The sequence below is a fragment of the Lotus japonicus genome, chromosome 4, assembly GCF_012489685.1.
Source record: "Lotus japonicus ecotype B-129 chromosome 4, LjGifu_v1.2".
In the NCBI taxonomy this organism is placed as follows: Eukaryota; Viridiplantae; Streptophyta; class Magnoliopsida; order Fabales; family Fabaceae; genus Lotus; species Lotus japonicus.
The window spans coordinates 68,386,773-68,405,497 of NC_080044.1; the positions used below are offsets into that span (position 1 = coordinate 68,386,773).

General features: G+C 33.3%; 2 protein-coding genes across 2 annotated transcripts; both read right to left on the minus strand.

Annotated features, from left to right (window-relative positions):
- Positions 1-3,451: 3,451 nt before the first annotated feature.
- Positions 3,452-10,321, minus strand: LOC130713225 (probable serine/threonine-protein kinase PIX13). Its single transcript, XM_057563013.1, has 7 exons — positions 10,248-10,321; positions 8,806-9,122; positions 5,954-6,324; positions 5,035-5,170; positions 4,751-4,893; positions 4,177-4,600; positions 3,452-4,023 (listed from the first exon to the last, which is right to left on the minus strand). Exons 1-6 carry the CDS (start codon positions 10,319-10,321, stop codon positions 4,556-4,558), a joined length of 1,086 nt encoding a protein of 361 aa, XP_057418996.1. The 3' UTR covers positions 3,452-4,023; positions 4,177-4,555.
- A 4,885-nt stretch (positions 10,322-15,206) lies between these two features.
- LOC130712056 (probable serine/threonine-protein kinase PIX13) lies at positions 15,207-18,725 on the minus strand. Its single transcript, XM_057561886.1, has 7 exons — positions 18,638-18,725; positions 18,360-18,491; positions 17,291-17,718; positions 17,002-17,137; positions 16,735-16,877; positions 16,349-16,472; positions 15,207-16,141 (listed from the first exon to the last, which is right to left on the minus strand). The coding sequence occupies exons 2-7, from the start codon at positions 18,442-18,444 to the stop codon at positions 15,756-15,758; spliced, it is 1,302 nt and encodes a 433-aa protein (XP_057417869.1). The 5' UTR covers positions 18,445-18,491; positions 18,638-18,725; the 3' UTR covers positions 15,207-15,755.

Genomic DNA, 18,725 nt, shown 5'->3' on the forward strand with positions numbered 1-18,725 from the left:
GCCGACTCCCCAACAAGTGGTATCAAAGCCGATAATTGGTATAACTATGGTGACGACTCATGAATCAAAAGTCTTCCTGGTCGTGTGGTTATGCACTAGGTGCATGTCTCGTGAGGAAGAGAATGTTGAATATTTTGAGTTAGAGTCTCACATTGGTTAAGAATGAGTTATGTCAAAACTAAAAAAGGAAACTCATAAATCCAGTATCTTTAGGTTTTAGATAATGATATGCACTTTGCTAGAAACACATGATAAAGAAGAGAAAATAAAATGTATTAGAGAAAACACAAATTCCAATGTCCCCACCCCCTATTTTGGTTCAAGAGAAAACGTAGAGAAAATAGAATAGTTATAAAATATTTTATCCTGTGATATGATGAGAAATTATGAGAAGAGGGGTATTTTGTTTGATCTAACCAAAATAACCCCTCAATTTATAGTTTATAAAATAATTATAAAAATACTAGAAAATATTAAAAATAATTATCATATTTTATTTTATGCTTAATTGCACTATTGGTCCTTAATCTAACACAAGTGGTCCTTAATATTCAAAACAAGCAGTCAGTACCCTAGCTAGATCTTGTTGTCGTGAGTGTTTCAGGCCTTGGGTTCATCTCGTTTAGTTGACTAACGGATTTGACATGACCTCTTTAATTTCCTCAAAACCCATAAAGCCATAAGTCTTTGAATCTTTATCTTCATCCTCATGCTCACCTTCATCTTTATCAAACAAAAACCCAAAAAATGATACCTTAAACCCAAAATATTAAAACACCCAAAGAACAACACTCAATATAATGTAGTGTCCAATCTCTTGACATTATGTTGTCCCCTACACTTTGGGTTTGTTTGGTTGTGGAGAAAAGGAGGAGAAAAAATCTATGTAAAGAGAAAACACAAAAAGCGAAGAAATTTCTCTTGCAATTGTGTGAGAGAAGTGGTGAGAAAGAAAACTATTTGTGAGTCCCACCCAAAATTTTAATTTCCAAGGATTGATCATTGCACATTTCCATCCCTAACTTATGTGTCCTTCATCTCTTATCACGTGAGCTATTCTTTACGGACATATACCCTCCGGTCACTATTATTAGCAAAAAATAAATTTTTAAATTCATTCAATAAATGATGCATCTAGTCTATAATAATTAATGACTAGATACATCATTTATTCAATGAATCTAAAATGTTGTTTTTTGCTCATAATAGTGACCGGAGGGTGTAACTATCATAATTATCATATATTTTAAAAGTCAAATATAAATTAATTGTAAACAAATTTATGTATAAGGGTAAGATAGTAATTATCTTTCATACTTCTTTTATTTTTCTTTTCATTTTTCTCTAACTAAACAATTTTATAAACTATTCTTTTTATCATTTATTTCTCTCATCTTATATTCTCTCTTCTACAACGAAACATACTCACTGTGTATCTATATATCGAATTTCCTTTTTCAACTCTTCTTTTTTCAATGATATCTCTCTCTTATTCTTTCCCTCATGCGTCAATTTCAAAAAAAATGTCATGCGTCATATTCAAGTATTAATTTAGATACCAAAAATCAAAAGCGAAATTAATGTTTATGTTTTATTCTTTGTTATTATTGTCACTTACATACTTTGGAAACCATTATCACTGGCATACGTACTTAAGAAATGTTGCACACTTGCAACCAAAGTTGTTGGCACTCACCTTCAACTACTGTCACAAATGTGACCTGTGATTACTGTTTGTCATTGATGTTTCTGAAACCACTGCTGTCGATGGATTCTTTAACTACCTTCTACCGGTGTTGATTTCTTTGATCACCAGTGCCACCGGTGTTTTTTCTTTCCTTTTCATTGCAGTACTCACTTTCAATGTCTTCTATCTGCATACCATTGTCACTAAGCACCCCAATTAATGAGACAGAAGGACCTGTTTAGCTCACGGAACAAACGATCCAGACCTTGACTGCTCGTTTTAAAAATGTAGGACTACTCTTGCACAATCATATTAGATAAGAACTAAAATTGCAATTAAACCAATTTAGTATGTTCATTTTGTTATGCTCGGATAAATCGGATTTAACTATCGGCCGTGTTAATAAATTGGAATATGTTGCTCAAATGTAGCTGGTTGTGCCATGTGGTTTGAAGGTGTTAGAAGAGAAGCCTAGCCCAAAGTGTCTTGAGGCTATTGAGAACAAAAATGTTGCATGAACCCCTTTAAAGTGTAAATCACTCGCGACACTTATGTTTGAGACGGTTTTAAATCACCACAAAATGTGTTGTATCAAACTTTGCACTTTGTGAACCGCTGAGTGTCCTGATACTTTTTCATGGTTCACGTGTGTACTATATTGAAATTATAACTCTCCATCTTATATGCACTAGACTCTCTATTCAACCCACACATGTGAGACTTTTGTTTCATATATTTCATAACTCCCCTGAAGTCTAAGTAGAGTAGTTGAGTTTGACTTGTACTCAAGCCAGATGTCCCATGCTATTAGTTGACTTTTTTATTGAGCCCGTTATTTAGTCCATTTATTTTTTCATAACACTCTTTTTTGGGCTCCTATTTTTTTTTTCTTTTTTTGACTTGCTATAGGGCCGTTTAGGCAAGTGGACTTTGATACCATTTGTTGGGCTGAATGTGCACGGGCCCAAAATATCGTTGATGGTCTAGAATAGTAGCTTATAGGTGCTGGAGGAGGAGAAATATAGCCGAAAATGCCTTAAGGCTGTTGTAAATGCAACTGTTCAGCTTACTTGTGGGACTTTTATTTCATATATTTCATCATCCTTTACGTGTAATTTTCAGGAGAAGAAAAATGGAAGAAAAAATGTATCTAGCAGCAGTGACGGATCCAGAAATTTATTGTTGTGAGGGCAATATATACATATAAATTCATAAAAAAGAATTAATATATACAATTAGAAGTGAGGGCATTTTTTTTTACCAAAGAAGACACAAATGATGACATTTTTTACCAAAGGGTTCATCAAAAACCACATACTTTTACTGCTAAGTGAGGACATTTAGTAATGTGGAACATAAGTGAGGGCATTTTTTACCAAAGGGACCATAAAAAACCACATACTTTTACCACTCAATTTTTTTACTAAAGATTGTTCTCAAAATCAAGTGAGGGCACTTGCCCTCATAGTCTATAACCTAGATCCGTCCCTGTCTAGCAGTATTTTAATTGCGATGCGTATCCACAACTGTGGCCTCAATGCAAAGGATTTTTTAGTCTCTGCAACGGCATTACGACCACATCAACCGAATAATAATATTTTCACATACCAATTCCACCTCCACCTTACCAAATTATGAAGAAAAAGAGAGATAAATGAGTGATATGACAGGTGATGTGACATAAAATGCAGAGAGAGAAATGAAGAAAGCGGAGTGGAAATAATATGTAAGAGAAAGAGAGGTGTGAGTATATCACAACTCACATCAACCTGCATTGTCTGCAATCTCGCAATGCAGCCGTAATTTCAATTTATACTGCTCTTTTAGGTGTGATCCAAGCAAACAATTTTTGCTATTATATTACCAATCCAAATCCACATTATTTAAGAATGTGCTGTATATAAAAGTTGCATGTCACAGGTTCAGATATCAGACATATGATACAGGCAGATATCACTCTAAACATGTTCCGTGGTACTGTAATCAACTAGTGCACTAGAACAAGCAGCTTTAGCCTGAGAATGAGTGGCATGGTTTCTGTTATCAGCTGGTTTCTCATTGCCTCCTTCAATTTTTTCCAATGTTTCAACAACTTCTTTCATTGATGGTCTGATTTTGGGGTCTGTTTGGATGCACTTGAGAGTTAATTGGGCTACTTGTGAAGCTATGTTGGGTGGATACTTACCTCTCAACGTTGCATCCATAGTGATTCTCATTTTCCTTCTATTTAGTAGATTTGGTTTGAGCCAATCCAATAAGGACTTATGCTGACAAAGGTGCAATATGTCACGTATCCGCTCACTAGTTAGCATCTCCGATTCTCCGTCAAAAGAATCCTAAATGCATAAACATCAGATTTTACATACAAGTGACTTGTTTAATTTGATTGTCATGAGATCATGATTAGTGTCACGCCTTGTTTTCACAAAAAAGGCTTAAGAGTTAAGAAAGGATCGATCAAGTTGAAGGAGGAAACTTGTTTGTATTACCTGTTGCAATGTACTCTGGAGCAGCACGGCCTTGTGTTCCCGTAACCTGGGTTGTTACGTGACTTTGATCTGAAGGAGGACCGTATTTGGCTAAGCCAAAGTCTGATAACTTGGCTGTATATATTAGAAATTGGGAGGCCTATAGCTAGCTCAAGAGTTGCCAATGTGAGACTTCTAACACACCCCCTCACGTCCAGGACTGAACAACCTGAAACGTGGGATCAACAACAACTGGTGCCCCATATACGGGAGGTCTCCACAACAAACAACAAATGGATCTAGGATAGGCTCTGATACCATATTAGAAATTGGGAGGCCTATACTCAACCACAAAAGCTAGCTCAAGAGTTGAGGTTTGCACAACCCTTATAAAGGCTATCTATGCTCTATCTCTAGCCAATGTGGGACTTCTAACAGTATATTTCTGTGGCAAAAATGAAAATGAGATTGAGTTTTCATGTAATTCCTCAGTTGGCACCAATGTATACAGAGAGGTTAGTTCTCACTTCGACACAATATAAATGAAACTTTTCCTATAGCTAGTATCTCTCAACTCATACTAAATGAAACTTACCTTATCAAGTAATATATTTGAAGTCTTGAGGTCTCTGTGTATAATATTCTTCTCTAAGGAGTGCAGAAAAGCAAGACCTCTGGCTGCTTCAAGCATAACTTTTAGCCTTGTGTCCCATGAAAGTTGACGAACATTTGCACTTCCTATAATAGAAGCAAACTCATGTCGTTTGAATGAGGGAAAATCACAAACTAATTTCTCCAAAATGGTATACATGCTGAAAAAGTTTTATGCAATTATGTTATGAGATTGTGGTTTGATTCAACAATATGATCAACTCTTACTTCCAAATAGGTGGTTATCCAAGCTACCCCGGTGCAAGAATTCATACACCAGGAACAACTCACTGTCCTCTCCCCCGAAACCCAACAACTTCACAAGGTAGGGATGAGAAAGCCTTCCTAAGAAATTCACCTCTGTCTGCATCAGAAAAATCAATATCATAATTTGCACAAGATTGGATATTTCAAATATTTTTATGAAATTTGAAGGAAATTAATTCAGTGAATGATATTAATGGGTAAACACCCTATTTATACAAATACATCATGGACTAATAATAAAATCTAAACCCTAATTATAGGCATAATTACATAAGAATAAATACAAGAATATTCTATTCTATCAAAATTGAAAACATTTTAAGAATCATAGAATCTGGACTGATGATGAACCTTGATCAAATCTCTAAGAAGACTATCATAAACTACTAAAAATAACATAAATCTCGACTACCTTACTAGAAAATAAGTGGATTTTGATAAACAATAGTTTTGATTTTGAAGTTCAAAGCATTCAAGATTTAAAGCCAAAAGAGGGCTTGGAAGTTTACAATTGCAAGAAGAGAGATATATTTCTCCTGCATAGATACATACATACATATGAATTGTGTTTCTGATATCAATGTGAATATTATTTTTACTTCAGCATATTTAGTTGCACAAAATTTTCATGAATTTATTAGTTAACCAGTTGACTATATAGTATATACCACCATCTTCCTTAGAAATTCACCTCTGACTGCACAAAAAAGCATCAACATAAATAGAAGCGATATACATTTAGGCCTCCGGCGGCCCAATGTAAAATTGGCCGATATCTTTAATATGAGATTCATATATCTGACCTCACATAGTGGAAAAAAACTTTGAATGCTGAATGTTGGATGCTATACCAATAGAAGTAGTGAATTGATGCAAATACCTGCCATTCTTTAAGTCCTTGAGAACTTTTAGGATTCAATTTCTTGACAGCAATAGTCAATCCATGACCTCTGTTTGTAGTTGTTTTGTCCTTAATATAACCCTTGTACACTGTACCAAAACCTCCCTCTCCTAACACAGTGTTAGAACTGAAATTCTTAGTGGCTGCCTTCATTTCTGCCAAGGTAAACACTCTCAAGTTTGCAACATCCAATATCCGCCCACAAGGAAACTCATCTTGATCTCTTATAATCTGGCTATTCTCAGAGTCCCAAAGGGATGAGCTGGTATTAGTATTGTTGCTTGTTGTAGTGTTGCTGAGATCAGAACGAAACTGATTGCTCCCTGAGGCATTGATATGGCAGGACTGACCTGTCTTGTCAAGTAATGATTGATCAGGAAAAACTCTCTAAGAGCATCTCCAATGCTAATTCTTATTTCTTAGTTCTTAGCATTATTCATGTGAGTCCGTATTGCCACATGTGTTTAAGCAACTCTCAATCAATTTTGCTCCAACCATGAGTTCTTAGTTCTTAGTTCTTACCACTATTCATTTTCCCACTAACCACATTATTTATACTTTTTATTTTCATAAAGTAATAAAACAAAACTCATAAAGTAATTTCGATGAGAGAGAAATAATTAATATTTTAAGCTAAGAACTCAAAAAGCAAAACTTCTTATATAAGAACTGAGTTCTTATTTTTAAGAACTAAGAAGTCCATGTCAGCACCTCCAATGGTAAAGTTCCTAGTTCTTAGTTCTTAACTCCAAAATAAGAACTAAGAACCTTGCATTGGAGATGCTCTAAGAGAGGGAAAATTTAACACATACTCCCTCATTCAAGAAAGATTGTAGTTTTTGGTACTGTTCGCATATTCCAAAATACTTATTGTTTTAGAATGCTGATGCATTGTTCCTATATTTTTCCTTCTATCTATTTATTGAATTTTCTCCCACTTACTACCTTTTATATAAACCAATCATAATTCTTTTCTATCAACTACATTCTTCTCTATCAAAGGTAGAATTTAATAGTTGCACATGTTACTAGTAAAATTAAATAGAGGTGTTTTAGTAATATTATACTACTCCCTTCGTTCTTATTTAATTGTCCAACTTTAAGAAATTTTTTTGTTCCTATTTAACTGTTCACTTAACATTTCAATAGAGCATTAAATGATGTTTTTACATATAATGCCCTTAACAAAACAATAAATGAGGAGAGATAACACACTTTAAAGGGTAAACTAGGAAAACAATCCCCACTTTTTCTAAAAATCAATAAAATTAATTACACCCTTAATATGTGTGTCTCTACCAAAATGGACAGTTAAATAGAAACGGAGGGAATATCAATAATTATCATCTTACTTTTTGTACTACAACCTTAAACAACAACCTTACTGGAACGAAGGTAGTATTAAACAATATCAATAGTATTTTAAAGGTTTACATCATTTAAGGATAATGTTATGTGGAACGACCCATTTTGACGCATGACCGGCACGACAAGTGCATCCCTAGAGGGCTCCCTCTATTCCTTATTATAAGAAAAAAATTGTTCCTAAATAAAAGTCACTTTCTAAGGAATACCGATGAAGTATTAAATGATATTTTTCAAATTTACCCTCATTTATTTAAGGCTTAATACATCATAAGGCCTCTGAAATTGTAAAGGGAATGAGTTCTAGGGCCTGAAAAAATTTTTCATCAAATTGGGTCCCTAAGAATATTTTTTTTAATTCAATTAAGGTCAAATACTGTCAGACCTCAATTTTGTCCTAGTCATCAATTACACGTGGCTTATATAATTTTTTTTAATTAAAAAAATATTTTTTAATTCCAACTCATCTCATTTATTTAAGGAGAAAAATAAAAAATAAAAATATTAAAAAATTACAATTTATTTAACTTTGATCCTAATTATATCCTTAATCCTTATCTCCCTCCATCTCCATGGAATCAACAACAACAAATTCAGAAAGAAAAAATACTAAGAATCAACAACAAATCTAACATCAACCACCATCTTCATCTTCATCCTCAAACCACCAAAAATCTATTCCCTTTACCAAGAAATCAACCCCACAAAAAAAAACTAAAAAAATCTAGAAATAAACCCAGAAACAACCACAAATTCAACATCACCCATCATCTTCAGCCCCAAACCACCAAAAAGTGAGATATCACTGGTTAACACATCCAATGCCTCGAAAAAAACCGTGTCCTCAAGGTTCCTTTGCAGATCCCAGGCTCATACCAGCTAGAGGAGGGATATGAAAATTGAAGGGTGGAGCTGCCATTCATACATTGAACACTGAAACCCTTTTCATCTTTTCCTTTAACCAACACCATGCTCTAAATTGAATCAGGTCCAACACGTTATCAGCCATTGGAGTCTCCCCTTTGAAGATACATGCATTCCTAACTGTCCAAATAGTTGCTGCCCACACGGCCCGCATCCCCTTCCTCTGATTCTTGGTCCAGCAAGGAAGAATATGTTGGAGAAAATGCATTTTTGCATCCTCTGGTATTGCAATTGACACTCCCAGCCATTGATAAATTGCCATCCAGATGTGCCACGCAAAGGAGCAGGAGAAAAATAGGTGAGTACCCGATTCCTCTGCTTGAGAACAAAGGGGACAGACGCTATCCTCCACAGACCTGATCACCTGTCTTATGAGCAGATTCATTCGCGTTTGGACTCGATCTTGCAGCGCCCTCCACACAAAAACAACTCGATCTTGCAGCGCTCTCCACCCTCCGATCCTACATCTCCTCCCTCCAATCCCCCCTCCGCCTCCTCAGATCCGAACTCTCCGAGCCTCACCGCTCAATCACTACAAAAACCTCCCAGCTCTCCAACCTCCACCGAACCACTGAGCTTCTCCAGCACTTCGTCCGCGCCCTCCGCCTCTCCAAGAAGCTCCAAGACCTCATGGCAGCCGCCGATCCGGATAAGCTCGACCTCGCCAAGGCCGCGCAGTTCCACTCCGAGATCCTGAGCCTCTGCGACGAGTACGACCTCGCTGGCATCGACGCCGTAGACGAGGAGCTCGGTGGGTGAGGGAGAGCGGCGACGGGTTGAGGAGCGAAGCAATGAAGGTTCTGGAGAGGAGAATGGAAGGGTTGAACCAGGCAGAGGTTGAAACTGGGTTGCAGGTTTTCTACAATTTTGGTGAATTGAAGGGTAATTAGATTTAGGTTTTATTTTTTAGGAAATGAGTTGGAAATAAAATAAAATGAAAATATTAATTGTTATTTAAAAAAAATTATAAAAGCCATGTGGAAAAAAAAATTAAGACACATCAGCGGCTGGCACACTTTGGCCTTAATTGAATTAAAAAAAAATTCTTAGGGACCCAATTTGATGCAAAATTTTTACAGGTCCTGGAACTGATTCCCTTTACAATTATAGGGGCCTTCTGATGTATTAAGCCTTTATTTAATACGAAAGAGATTGTGAGATGATAAAATATTAACTTGGAAAGAGAAATTCATAGAAAATTAAATAAGGGTAGTCTATGAAAGTTAAATAATTTTTTTTTACAAATTTATTACTTTTAACTATTTTTCTTAATCTAAAAGAATTAGGTAAAAATGACTTATATATAGGAACAAAGGGAGTATTAATTAAATGTGTGATTAGCTATTTTGAAAGAGGGAATAATGTATTTTTATTTTATTTTTTTTAGGCAAATGTTAGTTGTTAGTAAATTAGTCACTTCTAAGTGTTCGAACCCTTGACCCTTGACCCTTCATTCTCCCCAACCCTTATGTCCTCTAACTCTTACCACTTGAACTAACCCGCAGGAACATAACAATGTATAAATATTAAATAACAAATCATGAGTGGTGATGCCTAAAGAGCATAGTGCTATATATAGCACTCAACATTTAAATTGTACTCCTTTCGTTCCTTAATTATAAGAACCAAGTCACTATTTTACATCCCTTAAGAAATTTCGTAAATTTAGGAAATTGCATTAAATTTGTTCATAATTTATATCAACTTTCCAAAATTACCGTTAATCCATTATTCTTAATTTCTATGCATCATTAATTCTATGAAGAGTGGAAAGAGAGAGAGAAAGCCCAATGAAATAAGGGCATTCTTATCCAAAAATGATTAATGCTTAACAAGTTTCAAGTTGGTTCTTATAAAAAGTATAAAAATAACTAAAAACACTTCTAATTTGATTCTTATACAAAATGAATGAGGGGAGTATTTAAGGAATTTTTCCTAGCATTCCTAAGATGTTAAATTTTTACTGTATCTGAATGGAAATGACAGCACATAACATTTCCTAATAACTTCACGAGGAACAAGAAATGCAGGGGATACCAAACTTAAAGCTGCTATCATCCTAAGATTGGCTGCAAATCAGTTTGATTGGTTCACTCTCTTCCTTCTGCAAGCAATTCTGTTTATCTTCCTTTTTTTTACTCATTGAATTGTATATATATATATATTTTTAAAATGAATTGTATATATTAGGAACTGATGAAATGAAACTTCCCTGACATGAAGAGGTGGAAAAAGCACTAAACAATGAGTTGGAGCCTTATTTATCTATATATATATATATATATATAAAACTCACTTGAGTTTTTACATTAATTACATATTGTGGTTATCATTTAATGATTCTTCTTAATATTGCTACTTTTATATTTTTTTATCAAGTAATTATTGATTATAATAGAGTAATTTTCCTAATTAAATACATATATGATAATAAATAAATTAAATATATTAAAAATAAATTAATAAAATTAGAAGGTATATTTAAAATATTATGCATATCATATTTAATATAAAAAAAAGAATAACTCAAATAAATTCATTTTTCAAAATATTTTAATTTTGAAATTTTTGGTTGATAATAATTATAATTTATATTAAAAATATGTTTTTGGTAATAATATTTAATATGATTTTTACATAAATAAATATGGACATATTGCACTAACTTTCCCTGAGGTTTATTATTATTGTACTCACCTATAATAGGAAAAAAAAAGTAGTACACAATAAAGTGTTTAATGAACTTCCTAAATGCAATTATATTTGGTATACTTAACAATTTTCTTAATTGATAAAAAATAAAAATTATTCTTAACCAACTTCCACTTATTTTTATCTTTATATTCATAGTAGACGAGCTTATGAAGTTTTTTAACTAAGTCTTTACAATTTTTGTTAGTTTTTTAGCCACATGTATCATCTACTGAGGAAACCATGTTCTACTCGAGCGTGATTAAAGTCAAAGGTCTCCCATAGAGTACAGTTCTTAATGATCGAACCTTAGGGATTAAAGAGTTAATTTTAACCACTATGATAGATATACATCAGATAGAACGATTTGTGTTTGTAAATTGCACTTATAAAGTTTTTTCAATTTTTTACTATATATCTTCAAAATTGTAAAAAGTTTATATTGAATAAGATAAATTATTATCTGTCATCGAATGATAGCTCAAGTGGCAAGAGCTAGAGGACATGTGGGTAGGGTGTGGGAGGTCAAAATATCAATCCATAAAGGGTGCAATATATCTTTCTGATGTACCAAATAGATAAACTATTATCTTAATTCATTTATCAACTAATTAAATTAAAAAATATAATTTCTTACAAACTACATATTAACTAATTAAATTCTTATTAAACAATAAATAATATAACTTTTTATATGCATCACTAAAAATATTTTTCATAATTAAAAATTTTCTATACCATTGTTCCCATAAAAATTCAATTGCAAACATTGCTTTCAAGGTGAAAACATGCATAAAAGTAAGAGAGAAACATCATTTTGCACAAAACACAAACTAAGTTATTCAACTCTAATTATATATTTCCCTCCTTTTACTTATTATAGTGAGTGTACTATTATAAAAACATATGATCACGAAATGAATTGAAAATTAATTTTAGTAAGCAACATAAATTTTTTTTAATATACTAAAAAATTAGTTTACAATAAATATTTTATGAAACTTTATCAATGTAATTACATTTCATATATTTATCTTATTTTTAATTATCTACTACACAATACATTTACTATATTATTACATATACAAAGATAAATTTAATATATAACTTTAAAAAAAACCCGTGCAACGCACGGGTTTAATTTCTAGTATATATATAAAGGAGACTTGAGTTTTGTTGCACTCCTTTACATTAAATGCATTAAATACATTAACATAAAAACTTAAATACCTTGGTATTAAAATATATTAAGTAATAACAAATTATCTTTGTAATAAATATATTAAATAAAAAATAAAAAAACTGAAAAAAAAATTGTATTGTCAAAAGCTATTCAACTCTCAGCATTAAATATTCACACAAAAATTTATATTAAATAATAATATTTATAATTTTAAAAAATTAACTTGAGTTGATAAATATTGAGAAGTAAAATTAATTAATTATAAATAATATTTACTAATGAATAACTTAGGTTTAAAATTAATCAATATTTGTTATTAAATAATTATTGATAGTTAAAAATATCATAGAATATTTTTCTATTTAAATACATATATGATGATAAATAAATTAAATAGATTAAAAACTAAGTCAATTAAATTAAGTGATATATAAGTTCAAAAAAAAATTAAGAGATATATATAAAATATGTTATTTACATCATGTTAATGATAAAAAATTAATGGAATAATTTAATTAAATTTATTTGTCAAAATAGCTTAATTGAAAAAAATTTGGCTGATAATAGTTACAATTTTGATTTAAAATATGCTTTTTAATAATATTTAATATGAGTTTATAACCTCCGATGAGATTTATCATTGTTCCACTCACATATAATAGATCAAAAATGTAGTATACAATAAAGTATTTAATAAACTTCCTAAATGCAATTATATTTATATAGCTACAATGTTTCTTCATTGATAAAAGCTAACAATCATTCTTGACCAACTTCAACTTTTGCACATTATTATCGCTATAATCATGGTACACGAGTGTAATGATTTTTTTAACTAAGCCCTTATAATTTACTTGTGTTAACCATATGTATCCTTTACTGAGTGAACCATGTTCTACTCAAGTGTAGTGAAAGTTAAAGGTATATTATAAAGTGGAGTCCTTAAAGACCGAATCTCAATACTCATTATGCAATTAATAATATAATTTTTATATGTGTCACTAAGAAAATGTTTCGACATTAAACTTTAATTAGCACACTTTCCATAAAGTTTCAACTGAAAACACAACCTTCATGGCCAAAACATGAAAGCAAGAGATAAATACCACTTTATAAAATTTTTTTTACTTTCATACAAGATTTTACACAAACACATACTAAATTATTCAGCTCTAGTTATATATTTTCATTGTTTTACTTAACATTAAGAGTGCATTACTATTAAAACATATGGTCACCAAATGAATTGAAAATAATTTTTACTATTAAAGAAACATAAAATATGTGCTTTAATATAGTAAAAAAATTATTTTACAGTAGATTTTTGTTGGACTTTATTAATGTAATCACACTATATATGTTTATCATATTCTTAATTATCTACCATTCAATAACTTTTCATATGACATATATTATTTCTACAAAAAATAAACACATAATAACTTAAAAACAAACACATGCACCGCACGGGTTTAATTTCTAGTATATACATATTCTACACTAAGAAGATAGAAAATCAAGGGGGGAGTTTTAAATAAGAATTTGATCCCAATTTGTTTTATTAAATTGAATTTTTCTCTTGTAGCTTTTCTAATTGTATATCAAATTTTTTTTCTTTTATTTATTTGTGTTTTAGTCAAGATTTCTACTTTAGCAAGTGGCAAGTGACGATTATAATTAAGGACCGTTATGAAAAATAAAAGGCATTCAAAATGGAACTCTCATGCAATTTTCTACCATTCTTATTGGACTGGTCTCGCCCCTTTAGGGCGACTCGACCTCTAGTCAAGACTTCGAAACTCTGGCGCATTGATTCTAGCAGCTTAAAGCCGAAAGCGGATTGAGCCTATAGAGAGCAAGGGCCCAAGACGCCTAGATGAGGCTCAAATGTAATAATTTTAGGTTTAGGGTTTAGCCCTACTATAAAAGACAAGACCCCTCATTGAATAAGACATTCTCATTTACTCTTACATTTATTGTCTTGACAGCTAGAAACACTTTGACACATAACCCTAGATCTGAGGCTTAAATCCCTAGATCTGAGACTCAAATCCGTAGATCAGAGGGGTTGATGACCGTGTAAGAACACTTACATAACAATGTTAGAAGGATATACATAAACATGCTAAATATTTCAGGGACTAAAATCTTATCTATTTGTTTATTAAAATAAACATAGCAAGATGAACGGGCAAAAACTAAAAATCCATGGCATGATACAGTCGTACACTATATATGTTCATCTAAAATTATAACAAAAAGTATTTGACTTCAAATGCATGATATGTCACAAGATTCAGGTTGAAGTGTTTCTGTGGCAAAATTAGAGAGAGAAAGAGAGAATAAAGTAAGCATTGTTAGTTTACCAAGTTGCTTGCTGCCGGCAGTGTTGGAGTTGAATGAAGAAGATGATAGAAAACTCCAACAGTTGCCCATCCGTGCACTTAGTTTTTGGTTGTGGAATATGTTAGTTTCTATTCCACAATTATTAAAACCAGTTACTTAATTTGGTTTTTCAAAAGGAAGAGCTGGTGGGCAGGATCTTTCCTACTTCCAGGAAATTCTTTGGAAGGTCTAAGAGTGTTTGGGGTAAGAGAAGGTAGAAATGCTGGTCCACTTCCTTAAATGAATCAATTAAGTATGCAAATCAAATGGGAAAAACCAAACAAAATAAAGTTTGACACAGTTAATAGATAGTACGGTCCCTTAAATATGTTTATAATTAAGGATTCGAACTTTAGTTGTGTAAGGAAAATAATTTGTTGAGAGATATCAATCCCTATTACATTGACATACAACCCAAATTTATACAAAAACATTGCATTAACTCCAATTTCCTTCCCCTGATTTTTCTCTTTTGCGGCATACTTTTTTTTGTTAGAAATCAAAACTGAAATTTGCCAATGTGTCACTCCAAACTGGTCAAACAAAGCATGAGTGCTATTTTTATAGTCTTAGAGTTGGAGGGTAGTTATTGAATTCTCCACTGGCTATTGAAGATCACCACATCATATCATAGAAGTAACATCCAGGAGGCTTGTAGAAATAGTAAATTTACTTGCCTGCTGCTACTTGAAAAACAATACATTACTATCCTCGTAGTTTAGATGACACAACTTGAGCACATGATCAATCAGTATTCTATTTTTATTTTTTACATAAAAAAATGTAAAGAACATCTATTTTCAAAGATTGATACAGTACAAAATCCAAGAATAAGTGGGAAAATAATTGGGAAATTGGAGATGAACAAGGGACCTGCTTGCTTAAATGATGGGAGAATTCTATATCTTAATCCTGCATTTGGGTGTACTTAAAGCTAAATGTCATCCTCACCCTCATGGTATGTTTGGTAATCCTTCTACAATTGATTCTAAAGCCAAAATCAATTATAGGGAGAAGCTTCAGTGAGTAGCTTCCTGTGTTGGAAATGATTATGAGGAAAAATAAGCTGATCCAAACATGTTCTCAGGTCCTGTTGGAATATATGTGGATCATATATATATTGTACAAGCTCAATATCATTAGGCCACTGGTGGAGGCGCCTTTTTAGCCATGAGCTCTGAGTCCACAATCATCAGCTGCTAGAGAATATAATGTTGACGGTTCAAAGTTGAATTAGCCACCATCTGGCTGGCCATGTAGTTGAACTGCCCTGGAATGATTAGTCTTTTTTCTGTTATCAGCTGGTTTTTCATTAGCTGCTTCAATCTGTTCCAGTGTTTCAACAACTTCTTTCATTGATGGCCTAACTTTGGGTTCTACCTGGATGCATTTGAGAGTGAGTTGAGCTACTTTTGAAGCTAAGTTGGGTGGATATTTCCCTTCCAACTTTACATCCATGTTCATTCTCATTTTCCCTCTATTCAGTAGATTTAATTTAAGCCAATCCTGTAGGGACTTTTTCTCACAAAGGTGCTTTATATCACCTATCCGCTTCCCGGTTAGCATCTCCATCAAAACAATCCCAAATCCATACACATCACTTTTCACATACAAATGACCTGTTTGAATGTCATAAGATTAAATATTCAGTGTAAGTTTGGATACCAGTTGAGTGAAATGTTAATGGACTTTCATCCCATTCGATAAGAAGAGTTCCGTCCACTTTTTAACTCGAAGTGAGTGTTAAGGTTCATTTGCATTAGTGTTTCTGCCACGTTTTCATGACAGGTTTAAGAAAGGATGAAGAGGAAACCTGCAGACATTACCTGTGGCAATGTACTCAGGAGCAGCATAGCCATGTGTTCCAACAACCTGTGTTGATACGTGAGAGTGATCATAAGAAGGCCCAGTCTTGGCTAAGCCAAAGTCTGATAACTTGGCTGTATATGCCTGTGGACAAGCACACAATTTGAGTGAGTTTATCTTGCATTCTAATGAGTTCTTCAATAGCCATAAATTGATCAATGACGTGTCTTTCATTTTTTAATAAGGAAAATGTGATCATGGGAAATTCAATGCCCGGGTATGCTCTGCCTATACTTGCATAGCCGGTCTTATGCCCGGGTAAATGAGAAAGGTTGTGTTAGGCAGGCCTTCCGCAGCCAACGTGAAACTGGCCAGGGAAATTCAATGGGCAAAAAATGAAATTTACCTCGTCAAGTAATATATTTGACGGCTTGAAGTCTCTGTATATAATTTTCTTTTCCAAGGAGTGAAGGAAATTCAGTCCCCTAGCTGCTCCAATCATAACCTTTAGCCTTGTGTCCCATGAAAGTGGCCTAACAGTTGAACCTCCTACATCAGAAAAAACATGTAACACAGATCAGGGAAAATGATAAATCAACTTCTCCAAATTGGTACAAATACAGGTAAATTTTTTAGTTTTAAGCTCTTGGATTCAAGTGTTATCAGTTCTCACTTCCAAATAAGTGGTTATCCAAGCTTCCCCGGTGCATAAATTCATACACAAGAAATAGCTCACTATCCTCTCGCCCGAATCCCAAAAGCTTTACAAGGTTGGGATGAGAAAGCCTTCCTAAGAAATTCACCTCTGACTGCACAAAACAACAACAACAAAAGCTTTATTCCGCCAAGTGAGGTCGGCTACTCTGGACAAGAAAAGCATAAAACAGAAATAGAAGCCGCACACCAGTATAAAATGTGAGTGATATAGTGCTAAAATGTTACTAATGCAGTGAAGACAATACCTGCCATTCTGCAATTCCTTGCTTGCTTTCAGAATTCAATTTCTTGATGGCAATAGTCAACTCCTTACCTCTTGCAGATGCTGCTGTGTCCTTAATCAAACCCTGGAATACTGTACCAAACCCTCCCTCTCCCAACACACTGTCAGTTCTGAAATTTTTAGTGGCTGCTCTCAGTTCTGCAAAAGTAAAAACTCTCAAGTTTGCAGCATCCAAGATCTGTCCATTAGGAAACTCTTCTTCATCTCTTAATCTAGAGGCTTGGCTATTATCAGAGCTCCAAAGGGATGAACTTGTATTGTTCCCTGTTGAGAACTTATTACTAAAGAGTCTGCTTGTTCCTCCAGAGTGGCTGCTACGTCCAAGAGAAGTCGAATTGCCATTCTGTATCAATTTCGCGTTGCTGAAACCAGAAGAAAACTGAATGCTCCCTGAGACATTGCAACAGGAAAAAAAGAAAGACTATTAGCATGCATGAAAATCATTGTACAATTGATTCTAGAGCCAAAAATTCCAATGAGAAGCTTCTATGAGTAGTATCTGGGTGCCAGAGTTGATTCTGACGAAAAATAAGGTTATCCAAACATGCTATTTGTCATGTTCAGTTTAATCATCAAATGATGCTAAAGTCTTAAATACAGATTTTACAGGACCAAACATTTCAGGATGAACTCTTGCAAATAGCAAGGAGTGTGTTCTATGTTCTAAATTACCCGGCGAAGAAATTGGGTATTCTTTGCTGTGATCTGATGATCTTTAACCGGTTTGATTCGTTCACACTTGCGTCTGCAAACAATTCCTTTGGCTTGTTTGTTTGACTGGTTGAGTTATATAAAAATTGATGAAATAAAGAAAGTCAAATTCACAAAGTCAATTACTTGATTCTATACCACATGGAAGATCAAGATCTAAGCAGAAAGAAAAAAAAGAAGAAAATGGTTATGCATAGCAATCAAAGAAACAACTACCATATGTGATTTCTAAAGCACAACACATAACATATCATCATGAAGAGTTTCTATCATTCTATAGATGAAAAAACAAAAAAAAAGTTGTTGACATGTTGGTTTACCTGATTGATTGTTGGGGTCATGGGCATTATTGGAATTGGGAATACCACTTGGAGAACCTGACTGAAGACTCCAACAGTTCCCCATTGAGCTGTTTCTTCTGCTCTTTCCTTAAACAAAGCTAGCAACATAGACTAGCAGAAAAAGAAAACAGAGAAAGAAAGCTTTGAGATGCTAATGACAGTGAACAAAGTAGCTACAAAAAAAGAAAAGTACTTTCTGTATGTACAATATTGAAGTGGACACAGTGGGAACACAAAAAATGGCTATCAACACGTACATGTATGTCCCTGTGACAAAGGAAGCTTCCAAGATTAGGCCAATGACTTTGGCCGCTTATTGATTAATACAATTCTACATATAGGGGC

What these genes read in the sequence shown, in the direction of transcription:
- LOC130713225 (XM_057563013.1), bottom strand. Translation starts at nt 10,321, where the DNA reads ATGATAGCAGCTTTAAGTTTGGTATCCCCTGCATTTCTTGTTCCTCGT. An exon ending in GGAGGTTGGAGAGCTGGGAG is followed by an intron (nt 6,325 to 8,805) that starts GTTTTTGTAGTG and finishes TTGACAAGACAG; the next exon opens with GTCAGTCCTGCCATATCAAT. An exon ending in GGATAACCACCTATTTGGAA is followed by an intron (nt 4,894 to 5,034) that starts GTAAGAGTTGAT and finishes CTTCTATTATAG; the next exon opens with GAAGTGCAAATGTTCGTCAA.
- LOC130712056 (XM_057561886.1), bottom strand. Translation starts at nt 18,444, where the DNA reads ATGGGGAACTGTTGGAGTCTTCAGTCAGGTTCTCCAAGTGGTATTCCC. An exon ending in GGATAACCACTTATTTGGAA is followed by an intron (nt 16,878 to 17,001) that starts GTGAGAACTGAT and finishes TTTCTGATGTAG; the next exon opens with GAGGTTCAACTGTTAGGCCA. An exon ending in CAAATATATTACTTGACGAG is followed by an intron (nt 16,473 to 16,734) that starts GTAAATTTCATT and finishes GCTTGTCCACAG; the next exon opens with GCATATACAGCCAAGTTATC.